Source organism: Microplitis demolitor, chromosome 2 (assembly GCF_026212275.2).
Source record: "Microplitis demolitor isolate Queensland-Clemson2020A chromosome 2, iyMicDemo2.1a, whole genome shotgun sequence".
In the NCBI taxonomy this organism is placed as follows: domain Eukaryota; kingdom Metazoa; phylum Arthropoda; class Insecta; order Hymenoptera; family Braconidae; genus Microplitis; species Microplitis demolitor.
Window position 1 is genome coordinate 2,596,944 of NC_068546.1, and position 18,089 is coordinate 2,615,032.

At 25.3% G+C, this 18,089-nt stretch overlaps 1 protein-coding gene across 9 annotated transcripts in view; it reads right to left on the reverse strand.

Moving 5' to 3' along the window:
* Positions 1-18,089, reverse strand: part of LOC103573576 (neurogenic protein mastermind) — an 80,323-nt gene that overhangs the window by 15,843 nt on the left and 46,391 nt on the right. For all 9 annotated transcript variants that reach the window (XM_014439676.1, XM_053742922.1, XM_053742918.1 and 6 more), the window contains exon 4: positions 6,544-6,737. In XM_014439676.1, the coding sequence (XP_014295162.1) occupies positions 6,544-6,737 (194 nt within the window). The remainder of the gene's footprint in view (positions 1-6,543; positions 6,738-18,089) is intronic.

Genomic DNA, 18,089 nt, shown 5'->3' on the forward strand with positions numbered 1-18,089 from the left:
AAGGGTCGTCCCACTTTTCTATTTTAATGCACAACCAAAAGAGACAAAGAAATAATTTTAGTTTATTCTGGATATTTGCCAATTTTAATTATTTTCTTTTTATCATTTATGTTTGAAACGAGAAAATTTCGTTGAATAAAAATGCCGTATTTTTAGTAGTGACTTTGAACCTTTCTAGTGACTCAACTATTGGTTTTGCGTAAAAATTGAAAGAAACCTTTTTTGGAGAGAATTTAATTTCCTACAAAATAAGTTATTGCCATTTTTAACGTATCTGGAATAGTTTGGTTAGAATTTTGATTTTTAGTAATTTACACAAATAGAGTAATTTTAAAAAAATTAAATATGCATTTTCAAAATTTTTAACTGAACTATTGGGTTTGGACGAAAATTCATGGAGACCTTTTTTGTAGGAAATTTAATTTTCTACAGATTTGTTCCTTTTCATTTTTGTCATATTTTTGATAGTTTAGCCCAATTTTTAATTTCAAGTATAAAAAATAAAAATCGCGATTTTCAACAAAAATTTAGTAAAAAAAAAAATAAAAAGTGAAACAGTTTTTTATAAATTTTTTAAAAAATACAATTATCAAAGCCAAAATGGACCCCTAGGATAAGAAAAAAATTTCTTGGAGATTATGGGGCGATTTGGGTTACTCCAATTTTTTACATAAAATTTTTAAATTACTGATTATTCCCAAAAATTTTTATTTGGACAAAAGAAAGACTCAGAATCTCGATTTGTTTTTTTTTAATTTTTTTTATACAAAATTCTATTTTTATTATGAAAAAAAAAAAATAATTAAATTTAATTATAAAGTATTTAAAAAATTTAATTTGAGGCAGACTTATTTTACTTGGCGGTTTAATGGGGATCCCCTTTGCCCCATATTTTAATTTTTTTTTTTGACCGAGTCATATCTTTAGCAAAGACTTGCTTGTTTACTAACTTAAATTAAAATAAATTAATTTTCTTCAATTTTTTAGAAAGACCCATTTTTCCCCACATGAATTTTCACGGCCGGTTTTCATTGATATCAATACTTATTTAGACTAAAAAAATACAAAAAAAAAACTCAAGCTATTAAAATTTTCTACTTGCTCATTTTATCCCCTCCTCTCCCTATTAATAAAAAAAAAGTTTTAATTTTTTAAATATTCAGTTTCCATACCGCCAAAAAATTTTTATCTCTTTTTTTCCATAAAATTTTTTTTTTTAAATTTTCCATAATTCCAAATTTTTATCAAAGATTTGAATTTTCACATATGGGGAAAAAATAAAAATAAAGAAATTTTTTAGTGATTTAAAAATTTTGAAAAAAAATTACAAAAAAAAAAGAACATAAATATTAGAAATTTATTATTGAGCCGTAAAAAAAAAAAAGTAAAAGAGAAAAAATAAAATAATGATAGAAGTAAATCCGGTGTCTAACGAGTTTTTACTGAGTGTACTCAGTGGGGCAATTAAGAGCAGGGGTTTTCCAGGTAGAACAAGACAGAGTTAAAGAGTAAGAGCAAGAATAAGAGTGAGAGTAAGAGTAAGAGTTGGGGGTGGTGGTGAAATGAGTAAAGTAAAGTATAGCAAAGCAAAGGGTACGTCGTCGACGTAGAAAGAAACCCGGAAAGCTACGGAAAGGGTTTGTTGTATCGTGTTGCACGGCATTTAAGACTTTCACCCCAACCCAACGTACATTTTAGGTATTTTACTTTCTGGCCACCACACACCCACGATAAATACGAACCATTTCGTATCTAATTCATCCCCTGTGTCTTGTTCCTGTTACTTTTAACCGGACAATCCATTTATTATTTTTTATTTATACTCATAAATTTTATTTATTTCAATTAAAAATATTTTTTTTTTTTATATTCATTAATTATTTAGCTTGACAATTTAATTAATAAAAAAAATTGATTTTTTTTCAAATTAAAAAATTTAAAAAAAAATCCGCATTTTTATTAATTTTAATTGCAATTAAATTTATAATTAAAAAAAAAATAATAATTTTTATTTATAATTAATAAGTAATTTATTTAAAAATACGGAAGACAATTTCGTGAAATCTGTCGAGTTAAAATTCGATTAAGTAAAAAAAAGTAAATGGAAGATTTTAATTGGGAGTATTTATTTTTTCATTACTATATAGTTATTGCGCGTCGTGAAAAAATGAATAAAAATAAGAGTCGAGGTTGTGAAATTGCTGAGTTAAGAGATAGTAAAAATAAGACATTTTACTCAAGTTATTTTCTCGTTATTTTTATTATTCTTATTCTATTTACCTTACGACCCCTTGAAGCTATGGTATGTTTTTATATTTACAAAGATATATATTTTATAGTAATTAAGTACAAGGGATTGTCCAGTGTTTTATGCTAAGCGTTTTAATTACTATGCGACTTTACCGATTTTTTTATTGGGTGACATATTATTATTGCTTTTATCTTTTAAACTGTTTGATTTAGAAGAAAAATGAAGAGGACCTTTTTTGTAGATAATTAAATTTCCTATAAAAAAGGTCCTCATACATTTTTTTATATACTCATAAATTTACAAGTTATTTTAATTTAAAGTAGAGCATAAAAATTTTACTCCAGGACTATTCAATTTTTTTTAAGTTCTATTGTTTTAAATTATAATTACTCATTAACTATTGATTGTACGTGAAAATTTATAAAAATCTTTTTTGTAGACAATTAAATTTCCTACAAAAAAGGTCTTTTCAAATTTTTCCATAGAGTCATAAATTTACGAGTTATTTGAATTTAAAGTAAACCATAAAAATTTTACTCCATAACTAATTTAAGTTTTTAAATGTTCTATTGTTTTAAATTATAATTATTCATTAACTATCAATTGTACGTGGAAAATGATAAGGACCTTTTTTGTAGACAATTAAATTTTCCATAAAAAAGGTCCTTATAAATTTTTTTGTATACTCATAAATTTACAAGTTATTTCAATTTAAAGTAGACCACAAAAATATTATTAAAAATATCATTAAATTTTTTAAGTTTTTTTGCTTTAAATTATAATTACTCATTAAATATTGACTAAGCGTAAAAATTTATAAGGACCTTTTTTGTAGATAATTAAATTTCCTATCAAAAATGTCTGAACAAATTTTTTCGTAAACTCAATAGTTTACGACTAACTTAAATTAAAAGTAAAATTAACAATTAAAAATTATAAATTAATAAAAAAAGAAAAAAATTAAAATCCATTGATCGTGGAATAACGTAAGAACCGGTAGCTTGTTAATAAGACTAGTTATTGTCATAAATACCACGTGGTGTGAGAACACAATCGGGGTTATTTTTACAAGACAAACAGCCCCAAAGGGGATGTTCTTAAATGAAAAATAAAAAAAATCTTTAAAAAGGATACGAAGAAAGTTGTATAGAAGTAAAATGCAAGAGGTGTATGTTGGTTTAAATATAAAACAAAAAATGTTGTAAAAAAAGTAAAAGAGATTGAAAGATGCCTCCGGGGTCTTTAATCAAATTCACCCCTCGCCGGTACAATAAGCAGCGATGCAACGCGGGAATCTCGCGGCTCTTTTATATCCACACGGGCTAGAAAATTAGTTTTTTTTTTGAGCTCAGACTTTAGTCTAAGCAATGAATAACTGAATTTCTCTTTCTTATATTTTTTTGTTTTATATATTATATATATATTTAACTATCTTCCCCTTTAACACTTGGCATATATCCAGATAATAAAAGTAAATTATTATTTATGAATTAAAATAAAAACGTGGGACCTGAAGATGTCGAGATTTTATTATTTATTACTCTCAGAAAAAAAAATGTATATAGATAAATTTATAAATTAAATATATACTGTACTATCAATTTTTTAAAAAATTTTTGTAATTAATTTTGTAAATTTATTTTATTGAGATAACTCATAAACTATTGAGATTATGGAAAAATATAAAGAGACATTTCTTGTAGGAAATTTAATTTTCTATAAAAAAGGTATCAGTAATTTTTTCTGTAACTTCAATTGTTTACGAGTAATTTGAATTTTAAGTCAGATTCAAAATTTGATTCAAATTCTAAAATTGAATTTTTACTTATGAATTATTTTTATGGAATTGATTAATATTCGATCTGAAATTTGAATTCGACTAGAAAAATTTACAAATTTATAAATATTTCGTTTGCAAAAAAATAAATTTTTCAAATTACGAACTCAAATTTTCGAATAATTCAAAATTATTCGTATCCAAATTTTATTTAAAATTCAAAATAACCGTAGAGGATCATAATTTTGTTTTTACAATTTATCATAAATGATATAAAAATAAAATATTCAAAATTTGAATCTGAAAGCAAATCAAAAATAATTTGAATTTAAGTTGAAAAACTCAAATTATCTTAAAATCAAAATAACTCATTAAATATCAAATTTACAAAAAAATCAAAAGAATAATTTTTTACTCCAAATTAAATTCCCTACAAAAAAGTCCATACAACTTTTTCCGTAAACCCCATAGTTTACGAGTAATCTCAGTTTTAAATCCATAAAATCCAATAAAACGAAACAATTTTTTTTTTATTGAGTGTAAAATAATTTGAAATAATAAAAGATAAGTTTATATTTCCTAGTGTAAGAACAAGCGGTAATTGAGGATATTAAATAAAATAATAGAAGACGAAAGAAAACCACAAGTTTTGAGAGTCTAATAATTTACGAAATTGATTTTCTCGGAATGTACGAGGGTAGTTATTACGATTGTATCTATTCTTAAGGGTGAGGAATACCTTCGATCGTTTTATCACTATCTATATACATATCTATGTATAAATAAACTATAGAGTATATTTATAAGTATACAGAATAGTAATATTAAATAATTATTTTATATTTCAATATCGTCTCGTCTGTTTCTCTCGAATCGTAGCCTTTTCTCAAATGAACTCTACTTAGAGGTCATATGTCTCTTTTTATTGTTGATATATATATATTAAATAATAATTTAAAGACAAACAAAGACAACTTAAATTACAACAAAACAATTGGTACATTTAATAAATGCTTAATTACTAAATACAAAAATATCAAAAGCGTTAAAAAAATATTCATTTATTAAATGATAGTTAATTAATACATTGTGTAAATAATTATTGTAATATTAATTAATTAGTATTTAATAAATTGCTAAGCTTAAAAATAAAAATAAAAAAAAACCGGCACCATTCAAAAGGAAAATAAAAATAATAGAAATGAATAAAAAGTGTGAAATTAATGTATTGCGTTAGTTGGCCGGTTATGTGCGTAATTGCATGATTATATACAAACATATGGATTTATATTTATATATATGTATGTGGGACATGTAATTATTGGAGATGTTTTCTTGCCTGGTAAAGATTTTGTGCCATTGACTATTATTTACAGGGAAGTAATAGAGTTTTTTGAAATGAGAATTATTTTTTCGGATAAAATTACTAATAACTCTTAAAATTTTGAGTTTATGGAAAAAAGTTGTATACATTTTTTGTAGAGAATTTTGTGAGCTACAAAAAAGGTCCAGATGTTCGAATTGATAGGATTATAAATTTAGAAGTTATAGACAGTTTTTAAAAAAAAGTCATAGTTCAATTGTCGCATATTGGTTGAAAACTTGCTACAGGGTTTAAAACGGGTATAACTTTTAAAATTTCAAATTTATGACTTAATGTTATTAGACCTTTTTTGTAGATCATTTAATTTTCTATAAAATTTGTTTGAAAGTTTTTTTTGTAAACTCAAAATTTAAAAACTTATTGATAAAAGATTAAAAGTCAATTGTCAAAAATTGAATTTTCTAAAAAATAGCTTTCCAAAATTTTAAAACGACTATAACTCTTTAAATTTTAAATTTTCGACTTAAAGTTATAATACCCTTTATGTAGATCGTTAAATTTTCTATCAAATTTGTTTGAAAGTTTTTTTTGTAAACTCAAAATTTAAGGACTTATTGATAAAACATCAAAAATTAATTTTAAAAAATTAAATTTTTGAAAACATTGCTTTCCAAAATTTTAAAAGGACTATAACTTTTGAAATTTCAAATTTATGACTTAAAGTTATAAGACCTTTCGTATAGATTATTAAATTTTCTATAAAATTTGTTTGAAAGTTTTTTTTGTAAACTCAAAATTTAAAGACTTATTAATAAAAGATTAAAAATCGATTGTCAAAAAGTGCTTTCCAAAATTTTAAAACGACTATAACTTTCAAAATATCAATTTTTTCACTTAAAGTCACTGTACCTTTTTTTTAGCCCTTACAATTCCCTACAAAAAAGCATAACAACTTTTTTGTCTCAAATCACAACTTCAATAGTTAATAGTAATTTTATCAAAACTAAAAAATATAATTGACAAATCTTACTCTTAAAAAAAAAGTTTTAAAATTTCTATAACCCATATACACAAAAAAACCTCTACCAGGCACAACAAAGATCCATCTAATAATTAGATGCCCCACAATAATTAATAAAAGAAGAGCTTAAAAAAATATGGACGTCGGATTTATAATTTTTTGGTACATACATGACTGACCTTCGACGTATGGGTCCTCAGGCTGGACTCGGTCGCAAAGCCCTTGCCACAGATGCCGCAGTGGAATGGGCGATTTTTAGCTCTTTCTACCTGCGCGTCATGATTTCTCAGGTGTTGTTGAAGATTCGATAGCTGAATAAATGCACGACCACAATCTGGTAAATGACATTTGTACGGTCGTTCACCTGGAACATCCGAACGGATCATTTTAACTTTTTTTAAAATTTAATTTGCCGATTTAATAAGTTTGACAGAAGTTTATTATTATTAATTATGTAAATAATTAATAATAATCACAAAATAATAATCACATAATTTTAAATAAAAATTTTCAGTTTTTTTTATCATTTAAATTACATAAAATAAAGTAATTAAAATTTTCATGTCCGAGTTTTTTTATCAGTTGTAGAGAAAAAAAAATAAAAGTATGTTCGGCTCATCTTTTATTCAATCGACGATTAATCGAACAATCTCAGCGCCCTCAAGTGTAATAAAAACGAGCAGTCAGTAGGCAGGAAGCTAAAGGAACATAAATAATAAAAAAAAATAAAAAAAAATAAAAAAAAAGGTTCTATGTAGGAAAAGATTGACCGGAGGGATATCGGATATCGTGATCTCCTTTTTTTTTTTGTTCTTTTGCTGGACTATATCCTTCCTACGGTTTGTACATTTGCTGTACTTTTATTAAACACGAGTTTAACTTGGGGTTGAGGAAGAGAAAGAGGTAAGAGGTAGAATGGACTCTGGGGGTTGGGGCTCAGGAGTTGGGGTTTTAAAAAGATGAGAAATATACAGAGGGTTTGGCAGCGTGTTATTAGTATTATAGATCGATTTCCCTTGAGAATCTTTTTTAGGTATTGGGGATAAGTTATTTTTATAACATTGTAACGATTAATTAATTTATTATTTAATTACTTTGTTTGGAAGCTTTTGTTTATTTTATTTATTATTGTTTATTTTATTCTAGCGTCTAAATTTATGGATTTAGAAAAAAATTGATAAGGACCTTTTTTGTAGGAAATTAAATTCTTCACAAATTTATTCCTTATCATTTTTTTTGTATCTATGATAATTTCGCCATAGTTTAAATTTAAAGCCAAGTTTAAGGGGTTACTTTTATTTATTTTTAATTTGGGATTGATTTTAAATTCCTAGCTTTTAAATTTATGGATTTAGATGAAAATTGAAAAGGACCTTTTTTGTATAACATTAAATTCTTTACAAAATTATTCCTTATCATTTTTATTGTATCTGTGATAATTTAGCCGTAATTTGAAATTGTAGTCGAGTTTAAAAATGTACGACTATTTAGTATTAATCTGGATTTGATTTTAAATTCCTAGCTTCTAAATTTCTGGATTTAGATGAAAATCAATAAGGACCTTTTTTATAAGGAATTAAATTCTTTACAAATTTAATTCTTATCATTTTTGTTGTACCTGTGATATTTTAGCCGCAATGTTTAAAATTTACTCTAAATAAAAATAAATATTTTTTACAAAAAATTTGATATTCCTCGCAAAAATATCTAATTATTTAATTAGTCAAAAAATTTATAAGAACCTTTTTTTATACACAAAAAAAAAAAGAATTTCTTGTCGAAAAATATTTTTATTCGGCCCAGGAAAATTTTTACATTCTGAATTAAAAATAAAAATTTTCTTGGGTTCATAAAGAGCGGAAAAAAAAATTTTCTTGCATCGAAAAATTTTTTCAAGTCCCAAAGAAATTTTTTTTTTAATTCAGAATGCTAATTATTTTTTACACCAGACAATCCTTTTTTTTTGTGCAGAAAAATTTAATTATTATTAATAATTTTTATCATATCTAAACCCTGGTGAAAATTTTTCGGACTTTTCTCTAAAAAATTCAGTTCTAGTTCTAAAAACTTTTTCAAACAAAAGCCAGAAAAATTTCCACCAGGGAAGATATTAAATTAAATATATTTTATACAATATATAAATTTAACACTAAAAAAATTCCATATTTTTCAATAAAAAAAATAATTAAAATTTTTCTATAAAAAATTCAATTTTAAAAAATTTATTTTATATAATTTCATATTCAACAGTTCACCCTATAATTATTTTGCACAAATAAAATTATCTTGAATAGAAATTTTCCTTTTATATTGTTATCCAGAAAAGTATATCACATACAATGCATTCAATGAATGCTTCTATTTATTACTAAAAAAAAAAAAAACCCCTACAAATAATAAATAACTAAACCCCAACATTGTAACTCCTGCCAACACATTGTAACTCTTTAAATACCCATCTATATTTTTACTCTACTATTATTAAAGTGATCAATATTATAAATATGTATCCTACACTACCCTCCGTATACCGAATTAAAAAAAAATTACTCTAGAAATAAATGAACAATGCAACAAATAATTAAATAAATCCTTAATTATAACCCAATAAAAATGAAAAGATAATTAAATAATATATATATAAAAAAAAAAAAAAAAAAAAAAAAAACATATGTACATATTTAGTATATATATTCTACAAGAAAAGTACACGATAATTATTTTTCCAGCCACATTTACACGCACATATATATAAGTAATAAATAAAAAAGTTAATTATGTATACAGAAGAGTGTACGTTTATCTCATATATATTTGTGTGCAAGGGGTTGTAATTAAATAGTATATACAATTATAACAAGAAGAAAAAGTAACAAAGTATGTGCGTGTGTGTGTGGGTGTATAATATAGTGTAGAGTCCAGTATATTAATTTGATTTTAATTGTAAGCTAAAAATGAAAACATACGGTTTTATTATTATTATAGTGAATGAGACGATACCACCGGAAGTTGTTTAACTCAACTAATATCTTTTACGATAATACTTACTACAGTAGTAACATCTGGAGAAGAGAAAAAAAATATTAATTGTGGGTTTTTATTTTTGTTAGTGGATAAAAGCATGAATTAACAACCAATTACTTAGAATATATAGATATATATATATAACTACTGGTTGGATAATATGTAGAAATTTATCTATTATTTTAAATTATGTATGTTTTTCTTATTATGTATACATGTATCATGGGAATTGTCATTTTTTTGTGTAGGATATGTTAAATTGTTCTTTTCATTGAAAATTTTATGAAAGGGCTAAACATATATATGAAGACAATATAGAACAAATAGTCTGAGAAGGGAAAAAGGGATGGGGATTACCTGAGAAATGAAGACTTTTTTTTTTTTTTTATATTTTTTATAAAGTTATAGAATGGGTACGTTGATAATTCGAATGAAAATTTGGGTTTTTAATCGAAATTTTTAGAACATGATAGGGGAGACCGGGGCAAGATGGCCCACTTAAGCTGATTATTATTCTTTGTGGTTTTTAACCATCAAGTCGATTTACTCTCGTCCGACTTTAACTCAATTCACCAAAATTTTGGTGAAGCTCCTGGAAAAAAATTTTTTTTTGAGGCAAGACGGCCCTCTCCGAAAAAAAATGAAAAAAAATTTTTTTTTTTTTTTTAATTGTAAAAAAAATTCCCGCGTTATAAATGTTTATATTTTTCTCTTTAATAACTGTATTTACTTTTATATTACTCGAAATAACCTTTTTTGATATAATACGAGTAATTTTTTCACTTCTGTAGAAAAAAATCGAGTGTTAGTATTTTTAACTTTTTCAAATGCTCTATTTTACTCCAAATCCATAGAATTAACCAAAAAATGATATTTCTATTAAATTAATCATGACTATGTTATAATAATATGAAATACATTTTTTTTTAGAATTTTTGAGTGGTTCATTTTGCCCCTAGTCTGACTTATAGGGCTGAAAATGAGTAAATAATTTGACTTTGTGATAATAAAAAAAAAACAAGAAAAAAAAATTTTTGGTTAATTTTTGAGGTGGGCCTTCTTGCCCCGGTCTCCCCTAATCCTGAAATTGACAATCAGAAATTTTTTTAAAACAAATTAATTTAAAAAAAAAAAAACTAAAAAAATGCACATTTAAAAAATTTAAAAAACTTTAGGTGCATTTTTTTCAAATATTTTTTTTTTATAATGTACCGTTAAAAAAAAAAATCCAAAAATTATTAGAAGTCGGTTAACTTCAGTATCAAACATAAGGATTTTTTTCGGATATTGAATTTTGTTAAAAAAAATTTATATATTTGTGCCGTCTCTATTTTGAACTAGAGACATGTTCAAAAAATATTTCAACCTTATAATAATTTCTTATGGTTTTCTTTTATATAGAAGTGAGTGGGGCAATATGGAATATTATTTTTTACCAAAAAAAATGTTCGATTTTCTTTTTGTAAGTATTGATTTACAACCGAACAAAATGTATGGGGTAAGTTGGTCAGCCTCAATAGTATGACCCTTTCGAAATTTTGACTAAAAAAATATTTGTGTTAATCATCTGAACTTCTATAAAATAACAAAAAAATGGAAGGCTAAAATAAATTTTTAAAAATTTTTCTCGTAAATTTTTTAAATAAATACTCTATAGACTGTACAGAATCGGGAGCAACTATGAATTTTATTTAAATCCGAATTTTTTCCGTCACTCGAAGCTCCGGAGTTTTAGAAAAAATTACTCCGGAGTAAAAAAAAAGTTTGTTTTTTCCAGTGAATGATTTCGGAGTGATCTAGATTATATTTAAATTCGCATTTACTCTGATTTGGAGCTTTGCTATCAAAATAAACTCTGTTAGGAGTTAATTTCATTCCGAATCAGAGATTCAATATTAAAATAAACTCCCCATTTGTAGTAAATTTTGTTTTAATGGGCTTCGACTCCGGATTTAATCCACGTTCACTTCGTAAATTTTTTACAGTATCAAGCTACGACTTGAATATTGATATATATATATATATATATATATAATTTATCATAATTTTCTTAAATTTTCACACCGAATTTAGAAATTTTTCTCTAATCTTTTATCCGAACATTACTATTTACTATTTTTAATTTTAGTCCTCGCAAAATATTATTATAAAATGGTCACTTTACTCGGGTTGACCAATTCACCCCATATTTTTTTCAGACTATACATATTTAAACATTTACAAAAAAAAATTTCTTTTGTTAAAAAAGTAGTCTCCCATTTTGTCTCATCCTTTCCTACTTGACAGCAGATATTTATAAATCTGCTTAGTAAATTTTTGATTAAACTTACACTTAAATTAGTAAATAGTCCGTATAAATATATATATTTCATAAATTTAAAGAATTCAAATAGTGGAAATAAATTATGATTTTTTTGACAGTATAATATTTTTTCTCTCTTATATATTTATTTATAATTTTCATATAAATGACATTAAAAAAAAATTTTAATTTTTCAAAAAAAAATTTTTTCTCAAATAAAATAATTTTCAAAAAATATATTTATTTTTCATATAAATATCAATCGATTAAAATTTTTAATTCCGCCTGCAGAAGCTGATTTTTTAATAACAAAAAAAAATGAAACAAAAACTAAAATTTTTTATTTAAAAAAAATGATAAATAAAATAATCTCGTTAGTCCACTCATCAAACTCTCTGCGGCTCTGAAAAAAAGTAAAAAAAAAAAAAAAGAAAATGTGTTAACTAGATTTACTCATACTGCACGTGGTTGGTCGTTGGTCCGCGCATCCCGAGGATATCCGGCGGTGTTTGCGTTTGCGTTATATGGGTGGGGACATTAGTAGTGGGTAGAGAGTACTGAGGGTAGTGAGGGCAGATGAGAGTGTGGAATGTCAGAGTAAAAAAATCTTATCAGGGGTTGGTTTAACTCCTGCGCATGTGACACTTTTTCCACATATCACACATCCACTCTACGCCCACTTTTATTGTTATTATTTATTTTAAAAATCATTCGTTCTAACTTTTTATCAAATCATCACCAAATTTTGAAACCTCTAAAAAATATTTTAAGTCTAAAAGTATTAAATAAAATATTTAAATTAATTATTTTTCCACCCCCCGAATATTAAGGGAGGGGGAAGGGCAAATGGGGGTACTTAAGAAAATATTAAGTTTTCGAGGACCAAAATACACTAAATCTTTTTTTTTAAATGATATTCAAGGTAAATAGACAAAATTTTTAGCTGAGGTTAAAAAATAAAATTTTTATTTTTGGCGGGAAAAATGGGGTATCCTTTAAAAAAGTTAAAAAAAAAAAATTCTGAAAGTTGATCAAATTTCATTAAATTAAATTTTTTATATGTAATATACATAAAGGAAAATTATATTTCACATCATTGGTGGATACGAAGGAAGAAAAAAATTTTTTTTGTAGGGCAGAGAGGCTCCCCCCCAAAAAATGATAAATTTTTTTTTTTTTAATTGTTTTTATCATTAAGAATTTATTTCTTTCTCGACAACTATTTTTGGTTTTATACTACTAAAAAAAAACAATTCTATATTTCTTACTTGTCATAATTTTGAACCCAAAATACGTGTCTTTTGATTTTTTAGATTACAGATTATTTTGCATTATTTCAAAAATTTTATCAATTAAAAAATAAAATATTATTTTCGAATATTTTTACTGGCCAAATTTGCCCCAGCTATAGAAAATCAGTCGAAAAATGGATTAATATATTAAATTTTTTTTAATTTGACGATAAAAATATAAAAGAATCATTTTTTCAAAATTTTCGGCTGGTCCATTTTGCCCCAAGTGTCAAGCTTAGGGATGAAAATGCGCAAACGAAGAATTCATGCCGTTTTGCCTACCCCACCCCTTTTTGTTTCCCCCACTCCTATTTTTGATAAAAAAAAAAAACTTAATTTTAACTTAAAAAAAAAAAAGTAAAACGTGAAAATAAAGGCATCGGCGTGTACTCTGACACTTGGCACTAGACGTCTGCGGCATAAAATAAATGTCCCCTGCAATCCATGTATAATGCAATACTAGTATTGCTCGGGTTTTGTTGTATAGTTGGTACTAGCAAATGAACGCACTATAAAATAAACGTTCTCTCAGTGGTATCCCCATGATTCCCGTCAACTTATAGTTGTATCTCTGTCTGGTGGCTGGTAGGCACAAACCGGCCGACGTTGGGTAAAATTCATCCCCAGTAACAATTCACTCCCCCTTACCCGTCATCCCCCAGAAACCTCCAAACGGCGAATGCAATTCCCCATCCAGCTCGAACGACATGACCCGGCGTCATCGAAATTCCACCCGAAAATCATTAAATTGCACGCACTCACATACACCCAAAGCGTTATCCAAACCAGCCCCCAACACACATTTCAATCTACCTCCTCTCCCTCTTTTCAGCTCCCCGCATTCCCACAAACGCTCACACACACACTCTGATCACAGTCATGCGCTCCCTTTACCTCTGGCTCATATTTCCTCCCTTTGTTTCCGTCCTCTCGCCTCGTTCCCACCCTCTGTCCACTCTAAATCCACTATCGCCATTTCTAACCCCTTTCCTCGTCCACTCCATGTGCATTCCGTTCTCTACGTGTTTGAATTTATAAATGACTGCCGATGCGCTTCGTAAAATAGTGCGTGTGTCATTTTTAAAATCCCTATGATTTTTACGTCAGCGAAAAAAAATTTTACTCCCCTCAATTATTTATACGAGTAATTGATGACTCGGATGTTTTGTCTACGTCAGGGAACCCCGGGTTCACTTTAATTAAATTTATCGTCATTTTTATTTTTTTAATAATTTGAATTTTTATTAAATTTTATAAAAAATTTTAAATATAAATATTTAAATATCAATGGCTTCGATGATCAAAGTCTTGATTGACATGCGATGGTAATTCAAAAAATAAATGAATAAATAAAATATTAAATGGAAAATAAATATTTATTTATTTATTGAGTTAGCAAATAAATTTGTTTGCTGATTATTATTTTATTCGTTCGACGATCAATATCACCAGTAAGTTGCTATTATTTTTTCCACCCACACTAAATACGATAGAAAATTTTTAAAAATAGTAATGACAGCTCGAAAAAATAATCGATGAGCTCAAGCTTTTAAATCCAAGTTTCAGTTGTTTTTAAGATGTTCCGATTTTAAACCACAAAATTTACAATAATTTTATTACTTTTCTCAATAATCCGCAGATTCGTAAGTAAGATTTTTAAAAAAACTTTAAAAAAAGATAAAAGATAATTTTTTATCGCCGAAATGTCTAACCTCCGCTGCATAATTTCTTTCTTAAATAATTAATTAATAGAAATAAAAATGACTAATTTCGATCCTTGAGGATTAAGATCGATTAAATTATTTTTAATATAAATATTTAAATATTAAGGGGCTGGTCAAATTAACCGATTTCTGATTAACTTTAGATGCCAGCAAATTTGTTGGCCGTGTTCATGAACTTTGTTGCGTAAATCCGAGAAAATAAAATAATTTTGTTATTTATTAAATATCCAGACTAATTTAACTATTTGTTTTATTTTCTAAATCTATATAAATATAAGAAACAAAGTGTTAGTTACTGGGACCGATAATTTAAAAGTCACCCAGTTATTGAACACTGGGCGATTATTTTTGCTCCGTCTTTTCGAATCCTTTAATTACCGACATTACTATCCTTATACGTCATATATTTTTACCCACTATTATTTATAGCAAATTTTGATCCTTGTAAAAAAATACAAACACTTGTTCAGAATTTAAAAAACAAGGAAAAAAATTAATTATTTGCGGTTCCAATCTGGATCATTGACTTTTTATTAATTTTTTTTTTTTTTAATCAAAAAAAACTTCTATATTTTCAAAAGTTCAAAAACTAATTAAGGGTATAAAAAAAAAAAAACGAAAGAATTTTTTAAATTTTGAAGACGAAATATGAAATAAATTTTCAATAAATCTAAAGGACATTTACCTTTGACGGTAATTAATAATTGATTGAATTTCATTAATAAAATTCTATTGAGATTGTGATTAAAAATAGAATTATATGAATGATTAAAAATATGTATGGAATAAAATTAAATGATATTATCTTAAAATTTATTTAAAACTTTTTTTTTGAGTTGGAAAAAAAAAGTGAAATAAAAAAAAAATAATCCAGTTCTCTGACAGCATAAGCTTGAATAAAAGAGTAAACCAGGGGTTGTATGTCCACCGAGAGACGAGTTGTACCGTCAGAGTATACGAAACTCAGGTAAACCAGTTTTGAAGTTACATTCAAACCTCATTACACAATGTATGTATATAAATATATGAAACATTGCAGTTGGATCGGGCTGTAAAAAATTCTACTGTGTTGTTTAAATTAAGTTTTTTAAAAATGTACCTACATACTAAAAGGATCCACCACAAGAAGTATAATGAAATTTAAAAAAACTCAATGAAAAAATTTTCTTTAGGTGAAGCATTAAATTTACATTTTTAACTCTGTTATAAATAAAATTCAATATTTGTGATAAATAATTTGAAAAAATTTAAATGATATTTATAAAAGTGTTTGAGGATTTAAATAATTCATCAGAACTCAGTAAAATAGAAATTTGTTGATTAAACGTTTTATAAACTTTACTTTTAATAAATTATTAAATTAAATAATTAATTGTTTTTAAACTTCGATCGACTGTAATTTAACGAAATTTGTCAATAAAAATAAATTTAGATTTTCATTAAGAGTAATCGAGGGTCTTTGATGATTTAATAATAATATTGTTCTGAGTATTTAAATAAAATTTTTCAACGGGCTACAGCAATCTCTTTAAAAACAAAATAAGTTATGATTAAAATGTTTTTTTTTTTATTTTTAAAATTTAAAATATTATTGGAAATAAATAAATGAAAATAAAAAAAAATTGACGCTATTAGGATGGGTATTGCCGATTTCCGATTTTAAAATCCGCTATTAAGCCTTAAATTAACTGAATTATATTTAAATTAGTCGGTGCTAAAATTTATTTGGATAATCTAATTAAATATGAGAATTAACAATGACATTAAAAATAAACAAATGGCCGCAAGAAACCTGACATTTAATTTGTTAATCAACATCTGATTTTGTTTTATTAGTCCTTCACACCATAAAAAATTAGTGTAGTGAATGCGGATTTGAATAAAATCCGTAATCATTTCAAATTTACAGCCATTTTTTGTGTATATTTAAAAAAAAAATAACAATTGATATAATAAAGAATATGAGTGAACTATAATACAATTATATATTTTTATAAATAAATAAATAATTAAGTAAACTGTCAAATTTTGACAAACTGCGGTTTTAATAGGAGAGGGGGAGAGAAAGGTTAATGACCTCAGTTGATGGGGATTGGCTTAGGTTAGTGTCAGTTTGTGTGAACATGAAGTGTGAAATAGAGGGTTGTAAATTTCACCAGCGTACAATTAAAACCGCGTTTTCCTCAATTTCAACAATATCAAATTGTCACGTTGACAAATAAAAAATCCTCTTTAATTCTCAAATCCTCTCCTCATTCCCTTCCCGCGGTTTGTTGTCGCGATCATTGCGCGCCATCCACTGAATTATTCATACATTCATATATTTATATACACATATACTTAAGGCAAAACTCCCAAAAAATATATATATTTTTAATATATACATTTTATCAGATAAGTTTATTATCGATTAAGTGAATCTCGAATTACGAAACTTGAATTTACTAAAATAGAATGACGTTCATCGAACTTGTTTTATAAATTCATTATTTCATTATTAATTAAAACTTTATTGCCAAATATACATATATTTAATCTTCATTTATTAAACATATTCATATTTCATATTTATTTATATTTTATCTTAATTTTTAAAGTAAAATCGACAGTTTAAATTTCCTGTTTAATTTTTCCTCAAATTTTTTTATTTTTAATTTCACAAAAAAAAAATTTCGTCTGCTTTTAATTTATTTAAATTTTTAAATTTACAATTAAAATAAAATTTATCAAAAATTTCAAAATTTAATATTACATATCTCCAAAATTATTTTGTCAACCCGAAATAAATCACAATTAACTGCCTACAATTATTCATCATTCAGAGCATTTACATTAATAATAACAATAATAATAATAATAATCATAATAATAAATTTGTATATTTTGTTGCTGATGCATTATTGTGATTAATGATTTATTCAATAGTCTATCGGGAATCAGGACAATTAAATATATAGCTAATTCGATAACATTTAATTAAATTCACATAATATATATGTAAATTTCATTAAAATATAGCCATCGTTGTTCGAATAATATTTAAATAAAAATAAATGATTTTTAAAATTTATCATTTAAAATTTACCCGCGAAAAATAGTGGGGATTTAAATTTCCATCTCCAATGTTTGCAATAAATAAATAAATATATATATATATATATATATATATATATATATATATTACAGAGTAATTTAAATGAGAGAACACGATGCGGCAAAGTGTTTCACGCATGCATGAAAATCATTAAAATAAAATGGCCGATAACAAATGACTGTAAGGTAAATATATATATATATATATATATATATATATATATATATATATATATATATATATATATATAACAAGGGGAAAGCTTTATATATATATATAT